The sequence below is a fragment of the Macaca thibetana genome, chromosome 8 (genome assembly GCF_024542745.1).
Source record: "Macaca thibetana thibetana isolate TM-01 chromosome 8, ASM2454274v1, whole genome shotgun sequence".
Classification (NCBI taxonomy): domain Eukaryota; kingdom Metazoa; phylum Chordata; class Mammalia; order Primates; family Cercopithecidae; genus Macaca; species Macaca thibetana.
The window spans coordinates 90,058,289-90,083,794 of record NC_065585.1 but is presented as its reverse complement, the minus strand read 5'-3'; the positions used below and the strand labels follow the sequence as shown (position 1 = coordinate 90,083,794).

At 38.8% G+C, this 25,506-nt stretch overlaps 1 protein-coding gene across 1 annotated transcript in view; it reads left to right on the top strand.

Annotated features, from left to right (window-relative positions):
• RP1 (RP1 axonemal microtubule associated) overlaps positions 1–25,506 on the top strand; it is a 273,274-nt gene that overhangs the window by 19,236 nt on the left and 228,532 nt on the right. Inside the window, exons 3-5 of the mRNA XM_050802339.1 lie at positions 17,068–17,231; positions 21,174–21,260; positions 24,482–24,614. Of these exons, the coding sequence (XP_050658296.1) occupies positions 17,068–17,231; positions 21,174–21,260; positions 24,482–24,614 (384 nt within the window). The remainder of the gene's footprint in view (positions 1–17,067; positions 17,232–21,173; positions 21,261–24,481; positions 24,615–25,506) is intronic.

Genomic DNA, 25,506 nt, shown 5'->3' with positions numbered 1-25,506 from the left:
TGAAAATAGAAGTGGGTGATACGAAGCTAAATACTATATTTATGTTCATATATATAAATATTCGTATATATATATTTTTAAGTTTGTTTAATGCAGTTGCTGCCTCAGCATCCAGTTTTAGGCCTGACATAATATTTGAAATTTAGTCCTAATCTGTCACCTTTGGCTTAGTTAAAACCTTACTTTCCCATGTAGTTGTTTGCCGTATGGCCTACTTATTCCTCATTTCTTTGACCCCAAACCCAACATACTCCACAGCTACTGAACATGATAAAATGTAATGGTCAACACCAGAGTCACGTAAATAGGTTCGCCCCTTCAGGAGGGAAGAGGGGAACTTATTTCTTTAAATTAGCCTATCTACAACCCCCACAAGAAAGCCTAAGGGATAATGCCCATAGACTTTAATAAAGGCATACACAGTCCCAGAGATTTCCTCCTCCCTCTCTCCCAACTGTTCTCTCTCCCAACCTCCCTTCTTCCATTTCTCCCTCTTCCTCTCCTTTTCCCCACTGACCCCTTGCTGATTGAGCTCCCTGCTGCCTCTTTCTGTTGGTACCCCTAACCTTTCTGGGAACTGTGAATAATAAACACTTACGTTTCATGCATTTTCATTTCACTTCATTGTGTCTCATTTGGCATAGATACTCTTAACATAGCCTTCTTTTTGGTCGGGGCTATCTTAGAGAGTGACTGTATGACAGGAATAATCTGGATACAGGTCAGGCAAGACCCACAAGGGTGTCTGCCTATAAAAACAGTTTCCTGTGAGAAGGACACCTAGTCATGGGGCAGACACTTAGGCAGTAGGCATCCTTCAGGATAAAGAGGCATTCCATGGAAGGCGTACTGTCAACGTCCACAACCAAATCCTTTGAATTTCTGGCCAGGGCAAGGCTGGACCTTATGGCCACTCTCAAGAAAAACCTCAAGACCACATTAGAAAGAAACCAGCATAAAAATCACAACGCTTGGCTGGGCACGGTGGCTCATGCCTGTAATCCCAGCACTTTGGGAGGCCGAGGTGGGTGGATCACCTGATGTCAGGAGTTCAAGACCAATCTGGCCAACATGGTGAAACCCTTTCTTTACTAAAAGTACAAAAATTAGCCGGGGCTGGTCATGGGTGCCTGTAATCCTAGCTACTCAGGAGGCTGAGGCAGGAGAGTCTCTTGAACCCAGTAGGCAGAGGTAGCAGTGAGCTGAGATCATGCCACTGTACCCCAGCCTGGGCGGCAAGAGCAAAACTCCTCTCAAAAAACAAAAACAAAAACAAAAAACACACTTGCATACATATGTGTCCCATTTATTCTCATGGATGTGGTATAGAGAATCCAAAAGAATAATTTCATGTCATTTAAATGACATTGGAGTTTGTTTTAGATATGTATTTCAACATAGGCCTGTTAGTGGAAATTCTCAGTCAAAAAGCCATTATATGAGGAATGACTGGGACCAAGAGAAAGTTCTCTAGATTTGTTATTTTATGCCTTTGCTTACTTTCTCCCTGTTCACCTGTTAGTTTGCACCAATCTGCACAATGGGCTCTGTCCTGTTACCCTTCCAGGAGGCATGGGGTAGTATAGCATTATGGAGATTGTCTGGTGCTTTTCCTTCAGGAGGTTGATGCCGAGGTTAGCCTTGTATGCCCTGTTCGGTATCCTACTAGGAATTTGTAGACCTAATCTGGATCAACAAATAGAGTCTCATGAAATGTCTGGTTGTCATGAAATGTCAAAGTATGTAGAGTGCTATGTAATAGCTCAACAGGACTGACTGAACTCCTGGGTGGTCCTGAGGGGGTTAGGAATGGGGTCCACAGTGAGTGCCTAGCTGGACAAGTTTCTGCATACAGCTGACCACCTAGTGTCTATAAGGCATTAAGAGCTAGAATCACACAGTAGACCTGCACTGGCAGGCTCTCCAGCATAGAAGTTGTACTTCTTTCAGTGATGAACTCTTCCATTTGCATTTTTATTTCTTACCAAAGTTATACGTTTATAACTAGTTTTAATCAGAAGTGCATGGCTCAAAATAAAAGTTTCTGACCAGGTCACTTTCTGACCCTGTACATACCTAATTCCCACTCCACAGAGGCACCTTTCTTGAAAATGTTTAGCTGTTTTTCTGCTGTTTATTTCTGTATCTAGAGACATACTGCTTTTTTTTTTTTTCAATTTTAGATTTTGTCTATTGATATTTCACCTTCAGCTTCCCACCTCCTGTCTCTGCCAGTATAATTTTTTTAAATTAAATTACAGGGTTTTTATTAATAACCATGTGAATATGTAAATATTTTTCTCAGCTGAGCCTTTTAGCATATTCTGACTACATTTTCTTTTTTGAGCTATTTTTTGTTTTCCTTGGATTAAAAATGGACTATCATTTATTACTGAACTCTTCCCCAGGGCTGACTGTGTCAGCATAAAAGTGCCTATCTATTCTATTTTTTTTTTCCCCTTGGGGACATTATTTTTCTTGAAGGCATTCCTTGGGGAAGTCCCTTCCCAACTCCTCTACCCAGCTCCCTCCTCATCCAACATGAACTGCTTCAATCCAAGTCGGCTGTGCAGTTGTCATCCTGAGCTATCCCTCAGCAACATCCTGGGAATCTCCTTTTTCTCTCTATATTGGATGTCTTGATTTATTGAAATCTTAGTTTAGGCCTCAATTTAGGTGGAGAAAATTGTCTTATAGTTTATAATAAGGGGTGCATGGGAGTTTTTTTTTTAATTGCATGTATGAAAATATCTTTTGGCAGGTAGATTGCCCGAACTTGGGAGTTCAAGACCAGCCTGGGCAACACAGTGAAACCCTGTCTCTACTAAAATATAAAAGATTAGCCAGGCGTGGTGGCATGCACCTGTAATCTCAGCTACTTTGGAGGCTGAGACAGGAGAATCACTTGAACTCAGAAGGTGGAGGTTGCAGTGAGCCAAGATCGCACCACTGCACTCCAACCTGGGCGACAGAGTGAGACTCCATCTCAAAATAAACAAACACACACGAAAAAATCTTTATTTTCACATGTTTAATGGATAAAAATTACATGGCATTATACATTAGAAGTAAGTCAAACATTTTGAAACTTTAAAAATTTGTCTTTTATTTTTTAGTCCCAACATGAAAAGTACCAAGCCATTCTCATTTCTGCTCCCATACATGTGACCCCTCTCCCCTTCCCAAAAGATTCTAGGACCGTCTGTCTATTCTGGTATTCTGAAATTTCACAATAATACATACTTGTATAGGGTTTGTTTGTTTTTGTTACACGAGGCATTCAGTACCCATATCCTTTAGTTCTGGGAATTTGTTTTATATTATTTCTGTGATCTTTCCCTTCTGTTTTTTTTTGTTGTTGTTGTTCTTTCATTTTAAAATTTCTATTATGAATATTACCTCAGCCTGATGAACCTCTGGAATAATTCCTTAATTTTTAATTTCCTTCTCTCTCTCTCTCACCCTCTATTTGGGTATAATTTACATTTGATAAAATCTCTCCAATTTTAAGTGTTATGATTTGATGCATTTTGACAAACATATGTATTCACGTAATCACCACTACAGTAAGATAATAGAACATTTCCATCACCCAAAAAAGGATTTCTTATTTCCCTTTATAGCTAATTGCTTCTCCCCTTTTCCCAGCCCTTGGAAACCATGGATTCACTTTCTGTGGCTGTACTGTTTTTTTTCTAGAATTTTTTGCAAATGGAGTCTTATGGTCTGGCATCTTTGCTATCTGCTTCTTTTACTTAGCAAAATGATTTTGAGATTCATTATTGTTGCCTGAATCAGTAGTTTGTTTTTCATTGCTGAGTGGTATTTCATTGTATGTACATACCACACTTTGTTTATACATTTGCCAGCTAATATACATTTATTTCCAGTTTCTGGCTATTATGGATATAAGTTATATAAACATTAATGTCCAGTCTTCTTGCAGGACATATTTTTTATTTTTCCTAGGTAAATATCTAGGAGCGAGATTGTTAGCTTGTACGGTAATTGTATGTTAATAAGAAATTGCCAACTCCTTTCAAAAGTAGTTGTATCATGTTGTATCCCTACCAACAATATATGAGGATTCTAGTTGCTCTGTATTCTAGTTTGCACTTGCTATTGTTAATCTTAAATTTTAGCTATACCAGTGTGTTTACTTTTCTGCATTTAATTTGCATTTTTCTAAGTGACTATTGTTGTTGGACCTCTTTACATGTACTGATTTGCTGTTCATGTATCTTGTGGTATAGTGTGTTTTCAGATTTATTTTCTGTTGGGCATTTGAAATCTAGAGCTGCAAGAGTTCTTTACATATTCTGGGTACAATATATTCACTTGATCTTAGCCAAAAGGCTGAGAATCAATTATATATATAATACAATATACAATACATTCAGATGTATGTCTTGCATACATTTTCTCCCAGTCTAATAGCTTGACTTTTTACTTTCTTAGTGGTGGGATTTTGAATGAACAAGTTTTAAATTTTGGTAAGGCCAGTTTGTTTATTTCCTTTGTATGGCTCATGCTTTTCAAGTCTTATCTAAGAAATCTCTGCCTGCCTATGTCAATGACAAGATTTTCCCCTGTGTTTTCTTTTAGGAGTTTCATCATTTTAGTTCTTACGTTGGGTCTATTTGTCCCATTTTGAGCTCTCTTTTTTTTTTTTTAAATATACTGTGGGAGGTAAGAGTTGAGATTCATTTTATTTTAAATGGATATCCAGTTATTCCAGCACTCTTTGTTCCAAAGACTATCCTTTCTTCATTGAATACTTTGAATTAGAAAGGATAGTCTTTTGTCAAAAGTTAATCAACCACATGTGTAGGGGTGCATTTCTGCATTCTCTCTTCTGTTTCAGTGATTTGTGCATATATTTGTATGCCACAATATACCATCTTGATTATTGTAGCTTTATAGTAAGCCTTGAAACCAGATAGTGTAAATTTTTCCAACTTTGTTCTCTTTCAAAATTGCTTTGGCCAATTTAGGTTCTTTCATTTTTTCTTTTTAAACTGCTAAACCAGCAGCTGGAGACTAAAGCTTTGAGTGCCTGGCTTGGAATTTCCCCCTGCTATGTAAATTTTATCTACACTGGAAAAGTAGCCTTGGGCCTTATATTCCTGGGTGAAAAGAGAGACCATAGAAAGATGGAGTCAAGTCGTCTGGTGCTTAGAGGCAGCGTGCACAAGAGTACTGGAGAGAACTACACAAAATGACCCTGCCCATCTGTAAAGCAGTCCATCATTATCTTGGACACTCAAATTGGTATTTTGCTACTTTAGGTTTTTCTGGCATGAAAAGAGAACCAGTTATCTTCCATTAGTTCTGTAACATATACTACTTATAAGTTATTTTATGGCTGCTTCTGATTTCACACAATCTTTTTCAAACAACGGTGGCTAAGGTTGAATTCTCTTATTGCCTTGCTTGGAGTTTGATTTCCAATGGTTTAATCCCAAGTATTTGTGACTTATATTTGCCCACCAATATAAATCTCCTTATAGACACCATTGTAATCCAGTGGCTACATACCTATATCATGAAGATTGATCCTTTTCTGTTTCTTTTTATTGTTGCGTATATGAATTACAATCACTCAGGCATGTAGACAGACACAGGCACTATTTCTCTAATTTTGTATATTAGGAGATTAATTTCCATTTATATAATAAATTTGTCCTCTGAAATTTCCAAGGTTGATAATGGTTTTTACATGTAATTCTTAAGTAGCTTAATTAACTTCTCAACTTTTTTTTCTGTTATTGCCTTCTGCTAATGAGAGAAATTAAATACTAAGGAATAATGTTTTGCCAGATAGCCCTGAGTTTAGAGGGCCCAAAACCATTGTATATTTAAGATTTTTTGCCCTCCAAAAACCAGGTTTTGTCCTTTGGGATTAATATTGCTCTCATGAGAACACATAATCTAATTGATGCAAAAGAGGTAATTTTGTAACAATTACAATGATAATAACTTTCCTTTCTTGGGTAGCTGTTATGTAATAGGCACTGTACTATGTGCTTAACACATGTTGTCTGATTTAGCTCTCCTAAAGGCCATAAGAGGAATGTATTATTTCTGTTTTCTGAATGAAGAAACTGAGAAAGTTTAACTTATCTAAAATCAAGTTTCAGAGACTAGATCTCAAAATGATTCTGTGTGACCTTGAAGATCTACTACTCTCCTCTCCTCACAAAGATACTATTCACATTTATAGAAAAGTCAAGCCATTTCTGACTAGAGATGCACAATTAGTTGTGGCACTAAATGTCAATGTACTGATTTGCAGAAATGGTTCAGTCTTTTCTGTTTGGCATCACTTGAAGATTATTAAAGATTTTTCTAGCCTGTGAATACTGGGAAGAACAGTTTACATAGGATTACTAGGAACTCTAAATATAAAATGATAATTCTAGAGAGGACTTTAACAGTCACAAGGTGAAAATTTTTTTTTTTGTTTTGAAAGAATGTAGGCACAGAGTTCCTATATGGTGATACTCCCAAAGAACTTTTCATTGGTTCACTATATATATTTTTCTCTTTACATACTTAACCAATTTAAAAAGGTAAAACTTATATAGCATGTAGTAAAAATATTAGATAGTGTAGGCAGGTATAAAATAAAAAGTGTCTTCCTTCTCTCATCTCCAACTTCTAAACTTTATTTATAAAGGTATCTTAAGGTGATTTTTCTAAACTTTAAATGTGCATAGCAGCATGTGTACATATTATCATTTTTATTTGTAAAACTGAGGTATTAGTATCCAAATTGTACCACATTTAGCTTTATTCTTTTGAAATAGTTGTGTATTGCACTGAGTCAAAATTTAACTCATTCTGTATTTAAAGATACATGATCATATCTGTTAGGCAGGAATCTAGACCCAACATGGTGGTATCACCTGGCATGGCAGGTCCTTTGTTAGGACTTCCCACCCTTCACTTCCTGCTAAGACTCTCAGTGCTCGAAAAAAGCCGGCGCCCTCCATAAAACCCGGGCTCTGCGCAAGCTCCTGGACAGGTCATTCCTCAGAAATGGAAACCTAACTCAGGAAAACTGAAACCTACAAACCCCGCCTACCTCGCCCTATAAAAGGCCCCTCCCCCCATACTGCCGAGAGCGCCACAACGGCCCTACGGTCCTCCTCCTAGGGGACCGGTGAACCTCACCTGCGAGCCCAATAAAGGCTACCTCTGTTCTCATCTGCCTCGTCTCTTCTTGCTCGGCTCCCCATTACATTACATTGGTACCGAAACCCGGGAGGAGACCCCTCCCCGGACCCCTGCCAGTTTGGGCAGGCTCTCCTCTCCCCAAGCCAGGACCTCCTCTCTGAGCAGGGAGCTGTTTCACCAAATCCAAGACTCAATTTGATCACTGCTGGGTAAGTTTTCCCCCGTCCTGCAGGCTCTGGGAGTCCCTGCCCGAAAATGAGGCCGCTTCAGGGCTTCCCCCGTCTGTCACAAGTGACCTCGGCACCCGGGGACTAGGAGACGTCCAACCTCCCCACAAGCCGCCATACCCCGCACTCGGCCTGGCAGTGGGAGGATGCTCCCCTTGCCTCCAGACTGCCCGCCTCAGGATTATGGGGGCTGCCTAGTCCAAACCAGACCGAAAAATCCCCTCTGGGGTGCCTCTTGGCTAATTCCAGACTTTAGGTCTTGGCCAAGACCTAAAACGAAAGCGGCTTATTTTCTTCTGCACAGTGGCATGGCTGCAGTATAAATTAGATAATCAGTCTCAGTGGCCTGCAGAGGGCACTCTAGACTTTAACATCCTCACAGACCTGACCAACTTCTGCAAGAGACTAGGCAAATGGTCCGAGGTACCCTATGTTCAGGCCTTTTAGGACTTGCGCTCCCGCCCAGACCTCTGTGCCCAATATTTTTTGGCCCAGGTCTTGCTCCCGACATCTTCCTCAGGCCAGAAGAGAACAATCTCTCCTCTTCCTCTGAGCCCCCTAATGCTTTTTTTCCGTGTCCCCGTTAGTCTCCCGCTCAACCGCCTCCCCCCTTACTCTGACCCCTCGCCCTCTCCGTCTGCGCCACCCCTTCACTCCTCCTGTGTCCCCACCAAACCTGACGGACCCTGTCTCTCCTACCTCCTCTTCCTCCTCACCTGCCTCAGCCCATACCTGGTCCAGGACCAACCTCCTGTGCCCCTTGCAGGAAGTGGCAGGCGCCAAAGGAGTGGTCCAGTCCATGTGCCGTTTTCACTGGCATACCTGTCTAAGATTGAAGAGCATGTAGACTCTTTCTCGGCCAACCCCACTCTGTATATCAAAGAGTTCAGATACCTATGCCAGGCGTATGACCTCACCTGGCATGATCTCCATGTCATTATGACCTCAACCCTGTCCTCTGAGGAACGGGAATGTATCCTAGCGGCAGCCAGGCAGCACGCTGACCAGGTTCATTTAACTGACCCCGCCATGCCAGTTGGCACCGAGGCGGTGCCCTCGGCCGAGCGCGACTGGGACTACCAGGTTGGGCAGGCAGGCCGCCGCCACCAAGACATGATGGTCCAGTGCCTTCTTGCTGGCATGCAGGCAGCCTCCAATAAATAAGTCAGTCAACTTTGATAAATTAAAGGAGGTAGTCCAAGACTCAGATGAGAATCTGGCCGTTTTTCTTAGCCAACTAACTGAGGCACTCATTCAGTACACCTGCCTTGACCCTGCCTCCCCTGCAGGAGAAACCGTCTTGGCTACCTACTTTATTTCTCAGTCGGCTCCGGATATCCAGAAAAAATTTAAAAAGGTGGAGGACGGCCCTCAAACTCCCATCCAGGATTTAGTCAACTGACCTTCAAGGTCTACAACTCCAGGGAGGAAGCAGCTGAGGCCCAGCAACAGGCCAGGCTAAAACAGAAGGTACAACTCCAAACCCAGGCCTTGGTAGCAGCCCTGAAGCCCGCTGGCTCCAGGAGCTCTCAGAGAGGAGGTGCTCCCCAAGCGCCACCTGGTGCCTGTTTCAAGTGCGGCAATGAAGGCCACTGGGCCAGGCAGTGCCCCAACCCTGAGGAGCCAACTCGTCCCTGTCTGAGCTGTCGGGCGGATGGGCCACTGGAAGTCAGACTGCCCCAACCTGAGGAAGGTTGCTACGCCACTACTTGACGAGCCTCCTCCAGGTACTGGAGGCCTCTTCCAGCTCCTCCACACCAACAAAGATTAAAAGGCCCAGGCTGGAGAATCCCTCCGACTCTCGCCAAGCCCAAGGTTATGCTCCAGGCAGCGGGTAAGTCCATATCCTTCCTTGTGGACACGGGAGGCTATCTACTCTGTTTTGCCTTCCTCCAGTGGCCCAGCCATCCCTCCGCTGTCACGGTCATAGGAATTGATGGCACTCCCTCCACCTACCGCCAGGCTCCTCTTCTGTCTTGCCGCCTGGATGGCTCCCTTTTCTCGCACTCATTTCTCATCATTCCTTTGTGCCCAGTCCCTTTGTTAGGACGAGACCTCCTCTCCAAGCTAGGGGCCTCAGTTCACTTCCGGCCCAACCCCTCTCTGCACCTTGCGTGTTTCTCTTTCCCCTCCTGATAAACCCCGCCAGGCTCATACCTCATTCCTGGTTTTTGGTCCCCATTAACCCTTAGGTGCAGGCGGCAACCATTCTCCTAGAAACTCCACATTCCCCACTATCAACGGTCGTCTGAAAGAAGAGGACCATACACCTTAATCCCCGCCACCCCCACTGTTGCCAAGCTCCTTGGTCTTCCCTCCTGGTATCACCTGTCCCAGCTGAAAAAGTCGCCCACCCAACATGATTGCAATTGGACCACTCAGGTTGTTACACCTACCAAGTTACAACTCACATGCGCAGGAAATGACCCTCTGCCTGACCTTCCTTGGCCACCTAGTCCTCCCAAGTCTAGCTCCCTGTGTCATCCTCTTCGTCCAGGACCACATAAAGGAAGCCTCCCGGGTTGCTGTCAATCAGATGCTACTCCACCCCTACACCCGAGTTCCAACCTCCGAAGAACCCCACGACAGCCTATATCAGCAGGAAGCAGCCAGATGAATACGTCCCCCCTTTTTCTTATTAGAAAGAGGTCGGAATGTTAGGCAGGAATCTAGACCCAACATGGCGTTATCACCTGGCATGGCAGGCCCTTTGTTAGGACTTCCCGCCCTTCACTTCCTGCTAAGACTCTCAGCGCACAAAAAAAGCCCGTGCCCGCCAAAAACCCCCACTCTGCACAAGCTCCTGTTCATGTCATTCTTCAGAAATCGAAACCTAACTCAGGAAAACCGAAACCTACAAACCCTGCCTACCTCGCCCTATAAAAGGCCCCCCGATACCCACCCCGAGCACGACTTCCTCGGCCCTCCTCCTAGGGGACCGTGAACCTTGCCCACGAGCCCAATAAAGGCTACCTCTGTTCTCATCTGCCTCGTATCTTCTTGCTCGGCTCCCCATTACATTACAATATCTAAATATTTGCTACTTAGATAAAGAGATTTTTGAAGAATGTTCTTAGTACACATAGTTTGGGGTCTTTCTGAGTATATTTGTATAGTAAATTACAAGAGTAAAATAGTTACATTAAAGAATATGCGCATTGTAAAATTTCATAGATATTCTCAAGCTGCCATTCAATAAAGGTATATGAAACTTCACTGATGTCAAACTGTGTGAGAAAGCCCATTTCTTCACACTCCTATAACACTAGGTGTTTTAAAACCAAAGATTTTTGTCACTCTGATAGATGAAAAACAATGTTTTGATTTGCCTGTCTTTAGGTATAAGGGAGGTTGAGCATATTTTCTATTTCTTGATCACTTGTGTTCTTTCTCTTTTTTAAATAAATTGCCTATTCATATTCTTGTCCATTTTTCCATTGTGATATCCATGTTTAGTTTAGTTTTGTTTTATTGATTGTATGAATTGTTTGCAAATAAAGGAAATTTGTCCTTTTTCATTTGTGTGGCAGTTTAAAACAATTTTACCTTTTGGGTTATAACTTTTACAAGTTTTGTTTATTAATGTTTAAAAAAATCAACTTATTGAGGTATAATTTACGTAAAGAGATGTACTCATTTTAAATGTAAAATGTGATGAGTTTTGACAGTCGTGTTCACCTGTATAATTAACATCTCAATAAAAATACAGAACAATTCTATCCCAAATAGTTTCTTTGTGTTCTCTGAAGATAATTCCACCATTCCTGGCCCTAGGAAAGAACTCATTTGCTTTCAGTTATACTGCCTTTTCCTAGCAGTTCTGTGGAATCATGAAGTACATACTCCTGTGACTAGGGTTTTGATCAGCATGAAGCTTAAGATTCATCCAAATTGTTACATCTATGAGTAGTTTGTGCCTTTTCATTGCTGAGTTGTATTCATTATGTAACACATTTTACTGTAGAGTCATCTTTTGTTTGCTGGGGCTTCTGTAACAGATTACCACAAACTGAGTAACTTAAAACAACAGATTTATTCTCAGAGTTCTGAAGGCTAGAAGTCTGAATGCTGTCTCTAAAGACTGTAGGGGAAGATCCTTCCTCACCTCTTCTCTGGCTTTTGGTGGTTGCCTGCAGTTCTTGGCATTCTTTGGCTTGCAGCAGGATAGCTGGAATGTCTGTCTCCATCTTTGTGTAGCACTCTTTCTCTGTCTCTGTATCTCTTCTCTTCTTATAAGGACACTAGTCACCCATTACAGTTTGCTTTCTAGCCCTCGAGAATTCATGTCCTTATGTGCAAAATGCATTTACTGCATTCCAATATTCCCAAAAGTTTTAACCATTCCACCATCAACTTTAAATTCAAAATCTCATCTAAATATAATAATTTCACAAAGTCCCAAATCTCATTTTATATATTATCAAAATCAAATATGGGTGAGACTCTGGGTATAATGCATCTTGGACCAAAATTCCTCTCCATTGACAGATGTGTGAAACTAGAAAACAAATTATTTGCTTCTAAAGTACAATGATGGGACAGGCATAGGATAAGCATTCCCATTCCAAAAGGAAGAAACTGAAAGGAAAAAAGGGGTCACGTGTTCCAAGCAAGTTAGAAACCTAGCAGGGCAAATTTCATTAGATTTCAAGGCCTGAGAGTAATCCTCAGTGGCTTACTGCTTTGCTCTCTGGGCCCTACTCAGGCAGCAGCCCACCCACTCAGCCCCCAAGGGCAGTGGCTTTACCCTCTCTGGCCCTCACAGTCATTTGTCCCATCTCTGTTTCTTTCATCTGATGAAATAATATTCTCCAAAAACCTTGTTGGTCTTCTGTGGATGCCAAAGGGGTCTGTACCATTAGACACAATTGTTCTCCACAGATCTTTCCTGGGTAACTCCATCTATTTATGGCTTCTGCTGAGATGGCTGATTGGATCAGTGAATCACATTAGCAAGAGGTTGTTCAGGCACACCCTTGGCCTATTTCCAGAGCCTATCTAGAACTAGCTTTAGGTGTTTTATACAGCAGCACCCTACTTCCTATTACCAAATCTTTTTCAGTTTCCTGGGACTGCTGTAAGACAAGTACCACAAATTGGTGCCTTCAAACAACAGAATTTATTCATTCATAGTTCTGTAGGCTAGAAATCTGAAATCAGGGTGTCAGCAGAATTAGTTCCTTTGAGTGCTCTGAGGGACATCCTGTTCTGTGTGTCCCTCCTAGCTTCTGGTGATTTCCAGCAGTCCTTGGTGTTCCATGATTTGTAGATGTATCATGCTAATATCTGCCTCCATCTTCACATGACATTTTCCCTGGGTGTCTCTTTTCTGAGTTGTATTGGATTAAGAGCCTACACTATTCCAGCATGACTTCATCTTAATTTATATCATAATTACATCTGCAATGACCCTATGTTTAATTAGGGTCACATTTATAGGTACCAGAGGTTAGGACTTCAACATATCTTTTTTGAAGAGAGAATTTAACCCATGACTAGCCTGTTGATGGACATTTGGGTTACTCCAGTTTCTGGTATTGTGAGTAAAATTACAATGAAAATTCATGTACAAGTTTTTGTATGTTTTTATTTCTTTGGGTAGATTACTAGAATGGAATTTCAGGAATATATGGTAAGTTTGTTGAACTTTACAAGAAACTGCCAAACTGTTTCCAAAGTATTATGCCATTTCACACTTCCTCTGGTTATGCATGAGAGTTCTAGTTACTCTATATCCTTACCTTGCTATTTTCACTGTTTTTAATTTTAGTTATTATATGTAGTGCTCTATCCCATAGTGGTTTTAGTTTATTTCCATTTCTCTAATGAGGAATGATCCTGAGTATCATTTTATGTTCTCCTGTGTTCTGTTAATACGGTGAATTACACTGATTGGCTGCTTAATGTTAAAAAAACTTGCATTTCTGGAATAAACTTGAAGATTATAGTTGATGTGGTTTTCTAATATTTTGTTGAGAATATTTTCATTGATGCTTATAGGGGTTATTGCTCTGTAGTTTTCTTGTAATGTCTTTTCTGATTTGGGTACCAGAGTAATATTCTTCTCATACAATGAGTTGGGAACTATTCCAAAGGACTTATATAGGATTGATACTATTTTTTAGAATGGTTTGATAGAAAATTCACCATTGAAGCCATCTGGGCCTGAAGTTCTTTGTGAAAAATATTTACAGTATAAATTTATTTTTTTAAGAGGATATAGGACTATTCAAATTTTCTATATGTTTTGTGTCTGTTCTAGTAAATTGAGTCTTTCCCCAGTCTGTTTGCTCATTAAATGAGTGGACAGTTTATATAAAGAAAAAAAGTGCTATTTTTCCACTACCTGCATTCTTTTTTTCTCCAGTTCATTTACTCACCCCTTCAACTCACTGTTTTTCAAATTGAGGCCTCGTGGTATATGTATATTTCAAAGACTTAGAATTTTGTCTATTTACATTTTTTCTCCCACAGCATTTCTGAGAAAACGGGGTTAGATGCTGTACAAACTCCTGAAATCTTCTGTCTTACTTGCCTTTTGACTTCTACTTTAAAAGATTATGGCATAAAGTTGTGTACTTTCTTTCTGCTGATGTTTCTTTTTCTTTTTATTTGGCTTCTTGTTGTTTTCTTCCTCCTCCCTACTTTCTCCTTCTTGTTCTCCCCTTCTTTTCCGTCTCCTTCTAATTTTTCTTATTTATTATGTTAGTTTTTCTGTGATCTGACCTCACCTCACAAAATATTACAATAAGAATATTCTGATGTTTTTCTCTTTTGGTATGTTGGCCTATTACCTCATATAGATTACAAGCTAACAGAAGACAATGACATCATCTTATGTTTTTCATCTATTATTCCCTAGACAGTGGTCAACTAGTAATGACCCAATGACTTGTTGGCTTTGTATTGATTGAAATGTAAGTTATAAACTGAAAGATGAATCTTAGTTCATGATCTTTAGATTCTATTCCAGTTTTTATGGTACTCCCTTGCAGGGTTAAGATTTTAATAATTTAATGATTTAGGGAGGTGCAAAAACCTATAGTAAATGGACATCATATTTCATTATTTTTATTTTTATTTCCATTCTCTCACTTTTCAGCCTTTCCATCCTAGTTGTTGGAAAATCCAATTTCTTGATTGATTGATTTGGTCCTTGTACTTCTAGCAAGTATTGATTCTCCCTCAAACTCTTTTTGCTGCATTTCTAAGACAGAAGTGCAGTATTTCAATTTATTCAAAGAAGAACTAACATACCAGTTATCCTACAGAACATAGCTAGAATTTTTCTACCTCTATAGTTTGTAATTGCAATTTAACATTTTCTGTCACTGTTAAAGACAGACCATCCTTGACTAGTTTTTTAAAATTATGTTTTTACTTACTGATTGTCTACCAAGATGATTTGATAGACTAACATGGCTTTCCACTATGTGTAGGGCAAACAAAATATAGTTTTATATTTTAAGGTAGATTTTTTTACAAGCAGGCCAGGTGCAGTGGCTCATGCCTGTAATCCTAGCACTTTGGGGGGCCAAGGTGGGTGGATCATTTGAGGTCAGGAGTTCGAGACCAGCCTGACCAACATGATGAAACCTCTACTAAAATACAAAAATTAGCGGAGTATAGTGGCGGGTGCCTATAATCTCAGCTATTCGAGAGGCTGAGGCAGGAGAATCGCTTGAACCCAGGAGGTGGACGTTGCAGTGAGCCAAGATCACTGACCCACTGCACTCCAGCTTGGGTGACACAGTGAGACCCCCTCTCAAAAAAGTAAATAAAAATAAAAAAATACGCCGGGCGCGGTGGCTCACGCCTGTAATCCCAGCACTTTGGGAGGCCGAGGCGGGCGGATCACAAGGTCAGGAGATCGAGACCACGGTGAAACCCCGTCTCTACTAAAAATACAAAAAATTAGCCGGGCGCGGTGGCGGGCGCCTGTAGTCCCAGCTACTCAGGAGGCTGAGGCAGGAGAATGGCGTGAACCCGGGAGGCGGAGCTTGCAGTGAGCCGAGATCGCGCCACTGCACTCCAGCCTGGGCGACAGAGCGAGACTCCGTCTCAAAAAAAAAAAAAAAAATAAAAAAAATAAAAAAATAAAAAAATAAAAAAATACAAATACAAACATACATTAATGTGTATTTATTGTACCATATAAATAAAATTTAAATCTAGCCTTTGGTTATTTATTTTGATGATGAAAATGGGAAATACATTTTAGTTCAAAGTTGGAAGAGAGGAAAACAGTCTAATGAGTAGAAAGAATGCCATTTAAGTCAGTCATTCTTAATTTTATTGCTTTGTATTCTTAATTCTTTTATGTAATCTTGAGGGTGTTCCCTAATTTCTCATTACTTCACTTTTGTTTTATTCCCCTTTTTTTTTTTTTGAGATAGGGTCTTGCTCTGTTGTCCAGGCTAGAGTGTACTGTCACAAGATCATAGCTTGCTGTGACCTCAAATTCTTGGGCTTAAGCGATTCTTCCACCTCAGCCTTGCAAGTAACTAGGACTGCAGGCATGCACCACCACATCTGGCTTTCATTTTTCTTATAGATCAGCTTTCTGATTCACTTGGTTTGGCTTTGTGTCCCTACCCAAATCTCATCTTGAATTGTAATTCCCAGGTATTGAGGGAGGATCGCAGGGGAGGTGGTTGGATCATGGGGATGGTTTCCCCCATGCTGTTCTCATGATAGTGAGTTCTCATGAGAGCTGATGGTTTTAAAAGTGTTTGACAGCTCCCCCTTCATGCGCTGTCTCTCTCTCCTGCCTTGTGAAGAAGGTACTTGCTTCTCCTTCGCCTTCTGCCATGATTGTAAGTTTCCTGAGGCCTTCTCAGCCATGTGGAACTGTGAGTCAGTTAAACCTCTTTTATTTATGAATTACCTAGTTGCAGGTAGTAACTTTATAGCAATGTGAAAATGAAATAATACACTGATGCTTATTGCACAGAAACCTGGCAAAATTAAATCGAAATCCTAGGATATTGTATCATACCACCATGAATGTACTATAATGTTTAGTCAGTCTCAGTTTTGTTCACAATGAGCCATATGTTTTCTAGCATTGTTTTCATTTGTTTGTAGGTGATACAAAATATGCTTCTGTTTGTAGGATTTAGTTACTTTATTAATTGAGGATACTTAAAATAATAAATGAATAAATTATAGCAGATAACTTCCCAAATTCTACTCACCAATTCCAGTTTATATTCTTAATTATCATATAAATTTTTATTTTGGAAAATAAATATCTAAACTCAAAAAATATCCTAAAAGGCATTAATTCTCAATGTACATGTTACATGCCAGAGCTGAGAATATTGGAGATTTTTTTGTCAAAATATTGGGAGCTTCAAAGAAGTTGTTTAGTGACTCTCTTGGAGTCCAGGTATGACCAACAATAATATGGTAATGATACCACTCTAGCCTCACTAACGATCTTTTTGGAAATATTCTCACTGTCACATTGTAGGAAATAGTGATTTTATTGAGTATTTTAAATTCCAAATATAAATCTTCTATTATGGCACTTCTTCAGAGGAGATGAAGAATAAGTTTTGTCTATCCTGAACCCTCCTACTTTTATGATGACCTGTTGTTCTGAGTCTTCCATTTCTATCAGTTGCCATAATGCTGTATGTTATTTTTTCTTTTATAGGTAGTAACTGGAAAGTTTTTATAATCACCAGTGACTTGCCAGATGCAGGGACCAGCTCACAGATTTATATTATTCTGTATGGACAACATAGAAGTTCAGCCCCCATATATCTTTATGGAACAGATGGGGCTCGATTTCAGGATGGCCATGAAGACATATTTACTGTAAGTAATAAAGCTGAGTACAAGCTGTTAATGTAAGTGATACAGCTAGTAGGTACTTTGGAAGGAACGTAGTCTATCCTTTTAACAATACCATGTGCCCTGTAGAAGATCATTCAAAAGTAATTTATGGAAGTTTTTGCTCAAGTAGATTTAACAGAAGTAAATCTGCAATATGGGAAGAGACAGTAGCTAGACAGAAATACTAGATGGTAAGCATCTATTTCTATGTGGACAGACATCAACAGCAAGGGCTTATGCCTTTCTGGCTCTCCAGATAAGGCTCCAAGTCAAGTTCAAAAAACGAAAAATAAAATTATCAAACAAGGAAGGCAAAAAAGTTGACATCAAGTTGTTAATTATTGGTTTTTATTAGTTATTAGTTATCAAGTTATTAGACCATGGCTAGACACATGGAGATCAAGATCTAGAGGGAAACAGAGGTAACAAAGATGAAGCAGGGAGACCAGTGCCATGTTGTTAAACTGAAGTTGGATACATTAGCAAACAAAGGCAAGACTTGAAATGGGTCAAGCACCTAGCACTTATAGGTGCTTAGTAATGTCTGTTGAATAAATTAATGGATGCACAGAAGGATTGGTTTGAACCAGGTGGAGACAGTAAAATCACCATGAAAAAAGAGTGTCCTTAAGTATTGTAAGTCTTCATTGGACAGCCACCTCCATGTGATCCTGGGTGTTTGGTTTACTACAACCACAGGAGAGGCTGAACCATTTGGAAATGTTGTTCCCATTAGTTTAGTTTGATTTAACTTTTCCATCCTATATGAGTCAATATTTAAAGACACTCTTGTGTTTATAGTCACTAAAAGATTTTGTCGTTATTTTCCATGAGTAAGAAATAAAAATAGTCTGAGCTGTTGTTGTTGTTTTGCTATTTTAGTGTTTCTGTTTACTTTTAAATTGAATTATATATTCACATAGTTTATAGGGCTAAATAATTTTCAATTCTGTAATAAGAAAGGAGCACCCTTAACCCCTCATTTTCATAGTTTGATGCTTCTTTTTTCTTAGTGCTGCTACTACATTTCAGCTCTTTCTGTTGTCACTCTTGCTTGAGTTCCGGAATGGCTACATTGATCTCTTGTTGTAGAGGTGATAGCTTCATTAAATGCAGTAATTTCACGCCAATTTTGATCACAGTTTCGTTTGTTCTAATGAATTGTTTTCTTGTGAGGGTTCTTAGGCAGACTGTTTTACATCTTCCTTTCCTTTTTCCTTGTACTTTCTTTGTATAGACTTTTCTTTTTTTCTTTTTTATTGTAAAATACACAAAAGTTACCATTAAAAAATTTTAAATTGTACCATTTAGTGGCATATAGTACATTCACAGTGTTATTCAACAATCACTATCTACTTTTATAACATTTTATTCACTCCAAAAGAAAACCTTGTTATGTAGTCACTCCCTGTTGCCTTTCTGCCAACCCCTAGCAACCTCTAATGTCTTCCCTTCCCTTTCCCTTCCCCTTCCTTTTTCCCTTCCCTTTCCCTTCCTCTCCCCGATTCCTCTCCCCCCTTCCCCTCCCCCTTCTATCGCCTCCCTCCCCTCCCCTCCCCTTCCTTCCTCTTCCCTTTCCTATTTGGATGTTTTAAATTTTTTCTTGTTGCTGAAATTGCTCTAGCTAGAACTTTCAGTACAGTTTTGAATAGAAGTAGCAAAAATTATTATCCTTGTTTTGTTCCTGATTTGGGGGAAAAGCTCTCCATCTTTTACCATTTAGTATGATGTTATCTGTGGGTTTTTCTCATGATGAGTGTCCTTTACCATGTTCAGGAAGTTATTTTCAAGTTCTAGTTTGTTGAATTTTTTTTTTTTTTTTAAATCATGAAAGGGCATGTGATTTTGTCAAATATGTGTGTGTGTGGGGGGGGTGGTTTGGCATCAGTTGAGATGATTGTGTTTTTCCCCTCTATTTTATTTACGTGGTATATTAGATTGATATTTGTATGTAGAACCAATTTCCATTCCTGGGATAAATCCTAGTTTATTATAATGTATAATCTTTTTAATATGCTTCTGGATTCATTAGCTAGTTTTGTTGAAGATGGCACAGTGGTTTATAGTTTTCTTGTTATGTCTTTGACTTTGTTATCAGCATAATGCTGACCTTGCAGAATGAGTTAAAAAGTACTTCAATCTCTTTTTTGGAAGTGTTTGGAATTAATTCTTCTTTAAATATTTGATAGAATTCACCAGTGAAGCCTTCTGTCCTAGGTTTCTTTTTCTTGGGAGGTTTTTCATTACTGATTCAACCTCTTTACCTTTTATAGGTCTATTCATATTTTTTATTTCTTCGAGTCAGTTTTGGTGGTCTGTGTGTTTCTATAGATTTGTCCATTTCATCTAGGTTATCTAATTTGTTGGCATACTGTTGCTCATAGCATTCTTTTATAATCCTTTTTATTTCTGTAAAGTCAATAGTAATGTCTTTTCTTTTATTTTTGATTTTAGCAATTCTCTTTGCTAAAATCTAGATAGGCTAAAGTCTATCAGTTTTATTGATGTTTTTAATAAACAAATATTAATTTCATTTATTTTGTTGTTTTTATATTCTCCCTTTTATCATCTATCTCTTTGTTCTACCAGCTTAGGATTTAGTTTGCCTTTCTTTTTCTAGTTCCCTAAGATGTAAAGTTAGGTTATTTATTTGAGATTTTTCTTCTTTTTTAATGTAGGTGTATATAGCTATAAATTTCCCTCAGAGCTCTGCTTTTTGCATATTTTTTGTATCTTAGATTTTTGCTTTCACTTATCTTGAAGTATTTTTAAATTTTCCTGCAGTTTGTGCTTTGACCTATTCGTTGCTTACAAGTATGTTCTTTAATTTACACTTTTTTTTTTTCTGAGATGGAGTCTAGCTCTTTCGCCCAGGCTGGAGTGCAGTGGCATGATCTTGGCTCACTGCAACCTCTGCCTCCTGACTTCACGCAATTCTCCTGCCTTAGCCTCCCAAGTAACTGGGATTACAGGCACCCGCCATGATGCCCAGCTAATTTTTGTATTTTTAGTACAGACAAGGTCTCACTGTGTTGGCCAGGCTGGTCTTGAACTCCTGATCTCATGATCCACCCGCCTTGGAATTTACACATATTTTGAACTTTTCAGTTTGCCTTATAATACTGATTTCTGGATTCATTCCTTTGTGTTTGGACAAGATACTCTGTATGATTTGTCTTTTTAAATTTTCAAGACTTGTTTTGTTGCAAAACATATGTTCTATCCTGGAGAACGTTCCATGTGTACTTGGAAAGACTGTTTTCTGTTGTTGGGTGGAGTGTTCTGTAGACGTTAGGTCTAGGTGGTGTGTAATGTTCAAGTCCTCTATTTTCTTATTATTTTCTGTACTTGTTTTGCCCATCATTCAAGTGGGGTATTGAAGTCTCCAACTATTATCAAAGAGCGCCTGTTTCTCCATTCAGTTCTGTTAAATTTTGCTAATTATATTTTATTTATTTTATTATTATTATTATTTTGAGACAGAGTCTTGCTCAGTCACCCAGGCTGGAGTGTAGTGGCAGGATCTCGGCTCACTGCAAGCTCCGTCTCCTGGGTCCATGCCATTCTCCTGCCTCAGCCTCCCGAGTAGCTGGGACTACAGGCGCCCTCAACCAGGCTTGGCTAATTTTTTTGTATTTTTAGTAGAGATGGGGTTTCACCGTGTTAGCCAGGATGGTCTCGATCTCCTGATCTCGTGATCCACCCGCCTCGGCCTCCCAAAGTGCTGAGATTACAGGTGTGAGCCACTGCGCCCGGCCTGCTTATTATATTTTAGTACTCTCTTGTTAGGTGTGTACATGTTTATAATTCTTATCTCTTCTTAATGAATTGACCCCTTTATCAACATATCATGTCCTAATCTGAGCTGTTTTTAAGTGGACTTTGTGAAATTATATTGAAAGTTGTTCCCTTGGCTCTTCATAGATAACAGTTGGAGACATTGGAACACTCTTTAAAATTCGTATTGGGCATACCAACTCTGGACACTCGCCTTCCTGGCACTGCAAGGAGGTAAGGATGTATCAACACTTTCCCATTCTTTGCAAAATCCTCTGCATATTCCTCTCAGGAGTCAACTCATCATGCCTATAATGAGTTGATGGAGTCCTGTACCTTTTTAGCGTGTGCTTTCCTCAAGGCAGAAGTATCATATGTCCTTAATAATTAATTAATTCTTAATTGATTGAGGGAGGCACCTTAACCAAGCAATTCTTTCACCTCTTTGCAAAGAAAAAAATGCCTGGGACTCTGGATAAACTCATATAGCTTCTTGATATAGTTGCACTACTGATAAAAAGATGACTAGCTGTATGTTATTTGCTTCAGAAATGTTGTAAAGATAGACCACTGTGTTGATGAAATAATAGTCTACTAGAATTGAATGCCAGCTCTGAAATTTAGTCTATTCATGCTAAGCAGGAAAATGCCCCTTGAGTGTTTTTAAGATTAAAAAAAAAAGGCTTAAATTTTCTACATTGTTCAGCATGAAACATCCACTTATTACCATGATTGTCAGTAAATGCAGATCTCCAACACTGGAAATCATAGAGCTTGTCATCCATTTTTGTGTATGGTGTATTTACATCTTCTGTCATTTCAAAATAAATGCTCTTTAAACAAGTTCTCAAAATGTGAAGAAAATCTCGTCATATTCCTGATATTTTTGGCAAACTTACTCTTCTTGAGTTTTAACATGTGGAAGAATTAATGAAAAATTCATAGAAGATGAGTAATTCCTTAAAAACATTAAAAAATTCCATTAGCAGGAGTATATAGTTGTTAATACCATCTTCTTTATGTTAAAGTTACAAGGATTCTGAAAGCAGAATGAAAAAATTTACCTTATGAAAATACAGAATGTTGAGGTTATATTTTAAAATTCAAAATTACTACCTGGCTTCTATGTGAAATGCTCTCTTTTATGCTATATAGAGCTTTTGAAGTATAATATTCAAATTGATTCTTAAGTGATCATATGTGACAATAATATCTTTTTTTCTTCCCTCTCAGCGAGGTAAACTAACGTATGAAAATTATCATTAATCCTCCTGCTATTTCATTTGATAGCCAATATGCAAGATTACATTCATTATGAACTTGGGATGCTGAGACAAAAAGTTTTGCATTATAGAGGAATGATATAAAAACCAGGCTGAAAATTTCTATTGTCTTTCTCTCTATGGCAAGTATTCTCTCACTGCAGGAGAACTTCGCCTGAGGTTTACTCTGGCTCTTGTTGAGTACCTGTGAAGAAGACACACATTCTTCATTCAAAGTTTCATTCTGAATGTACAAAAACTGTTATCCAGTTTATCCATTTTGCAAAATTAGTTGACATTTTTCTGTGTAATTCTTATAATACAGTTTAGAAGTTTAAAATTTGAAATTTTAAGTAAGCCCACTTGCATGGGGATTTGAACAGAATCACTGATTCCATAATAGCAACAATAATACATTTCCATAAAATAACCACATTGCTTTAGAAACTTAATCTTGATTTTTTTCAAGTTCAGTTAAGGAAGTTTACAAAATAAAAAGTTCAAAATGTTAGGTTATTTTCTGCTTCTCAAATGATCAGCTTTGGGCCTTAATTAAAATGGTCAAATCAGACAGTCTTGGCAGTAGTAACCTTGCAAACAATAGTTTTTCTCACTGGTTCTCAGGAAGCCTTTCTAAAAGTGACATTACATTGTGTCAGAATCACACTTAATATGCATTTATAAATGTGAATTCCTGAACCTGTCTGAGACCCAGAGACCTTAGTAGGAGCAGGTCCTGAAAATCTGCCTTTTTTTCCTTTTTGAGACAGGGTCTTTGTCTGTTGCCCAGGCTGGAGTCGAGTGGCACGATAATGGCTCACTACAGCCTTAACTTCCCAGACTCAAGTGATCCTCCCACCTCAGCCTCTCAAGTAGCTGGGACTATAGGCATGCACCACCACACCTGGCTAATTTTTAAGTTTTTGTGGAGACGGGGTCTTGCCATGTTGCCCTGGTTGGTCTCAAACTCCTGGGCTCAAGCAATCTGCTCACCTTGGGCCTGCAAAGTGCTGGGATTACAGGTGTGAGCCACTGTGCCTGGGTGAAAATTTGCCTTTTTAACAAGGTGATTTTAAAATCATTAAAGTTGAAAATCTCTGATTTAAGGAATTTTCAAAAGAGTAAGATTAACTTAATAGTTAAAATAACACCTCACTGAAGCTTTTTTTATTTCTAAAATTATTTTAATGAAAAAGTTATCTTTCTATAAACATTTCATTATACTACAGATGAAACATCTGAGTCCATTACAGAACACTTCTGAATTCTTAAACATCAGAAAGCATAGTGAAGTTTTAAAGTAATTTTGAATATTTAGATAGGCTAACAATCCTTACATTACCCTTGCACACTGGCATGCTTATTCACTATTTTGTGACATCAATTACTGGAACTCCAAGAGATACTGTAAAAGAATAATTGTCCTCTATTCAGAAAAGGCTAGATTTTAGTATCAGAAAATATAGTTTTTTACTTTTTGATGATTTTCATATTTTTCAGTTCCTACCAGAAATTATTAACATTCTTGTTTAACTCCAGGATAAATGGATTAGGTGTAATAGGTGACCATATAAATGATTACTGGTTGAATTTTGTTCATTGCTAAGGATCCAAGGGGGGAACCATATCAGTTTGAATCTGTGGTGTATGAAATCTGACCTTATGCTAATATTTATAAACTTACTTTAAACCAAAACATCAATTTCTAAGTTGAAACAGGGAAAAATATATTTCTAAAAATGTAAACGTTTCTTTCTAAACAGGAAAATATTAATGACATAAGATTTGGGAAGAAATTGCCATGTTGGAAATAAACATTTCAAAATAGAGACACTAGAAATAGAAAATTTATCTGGGTGCAGTGGCATGTGTCTGTAGACCCAGCTACTCAGGAGGCTGAGGTGGGAGGATCACTTCAGCCTAGGAGTTGGCAACCATCCTGGGCAACATAGCAAGACTTTGTCTCAAAAAAATAAAGAAATAAATAGAAATAGGAAGATTTTTAGATAGAGGAAAGAAATGCCATTGTACTTGAGATGGCAGGAAAAGAAGAAATTAGCACTGTCAAATTATCAACAGTTTCTCATATTAAAAAAAGTTCTCTGAGCTAAGTGGCAGTCTTGAACCAAAACTTATTTGACACTTTGATAAAGCATTCCTACATTTTTGAAAGTAATATTATTGTTATTGTAGATACAATTGCATAATATGAATTCTGGAAAACAGTTTTATGTTCCTGTTCAACGATGGTTTGCACGAGATCAAGAGGATGGGGAAATCTGTCGAGAATTTCCTGTTTTAAGTAAAGGACAACCCATCCTTCCAGGTAGGAAAGAGTCAACTCCAGGCAGCACAGATAAAACTTGTTTGCCTAAATACTGAAGGACAGGGAACCAATAAACACATGTTGAGTAAATGAATGATTAAGGACTGCCAGTTTCTTATCACTTACCTCTCTGATGTGGCAGCTGCATCTAAATGCTTTTTAGTTGTTTCACATGCCAACATTCAGGAGTATGTTCTTGTCAACAACCCTATAGGAAGGTCGGCTGAAATGCTTCTTAATCAAAACAAGGAAATTAATTCTTAGGCGGTCATGAGAAAAATTGAATGTCAAATGAAGTTCCTCCAGGGCTAAGAAATGCAAGTCAATATATACTTTTCCCACCGGGCTCTCCCTCATTTTTGAAACTTTAACTATTTGATTAGGAAATAAAAACACAACTGCTCAATGACATTCTAAATGTCTGGCCAAAAGCAGAGATGTATTCAAGCCTTGTTTAAATTTATGGCTGATAATAGGCTCTTTTTCTACTCAGGGTTAGGTAGTCACCGCTCCCTAGCATAAGAATTCAGTGTGGCTGTCCATAAGAACTATTTGCTCTTGGGTCTGCTGGCCTCTGCCTTGGAGGAGAATGGGATAAGGGCATGTGAGATTATTAATTGGCAAAAAATGGATTTTTCTCCAATCCAGACTGTGTTCTATTAAAATGTCATGCTTTCATTTTCTAAATAAATAAATAAATATATAAATGAGTAATAGTAGTCTTATCTGACATTAGGCTTAGGTCCATACCAACCTGTCTAGTTTTTTGAGGGAACGTAGACTGGCAAAACATTTGCATAGATTGATGATTCCTTTGTGGTTTTAAATTAAGGTGCGATCACTTTTCTTAAGTTTCTGAAGTTAAAATATTTTTGAAAAGAGGTGAATAGCC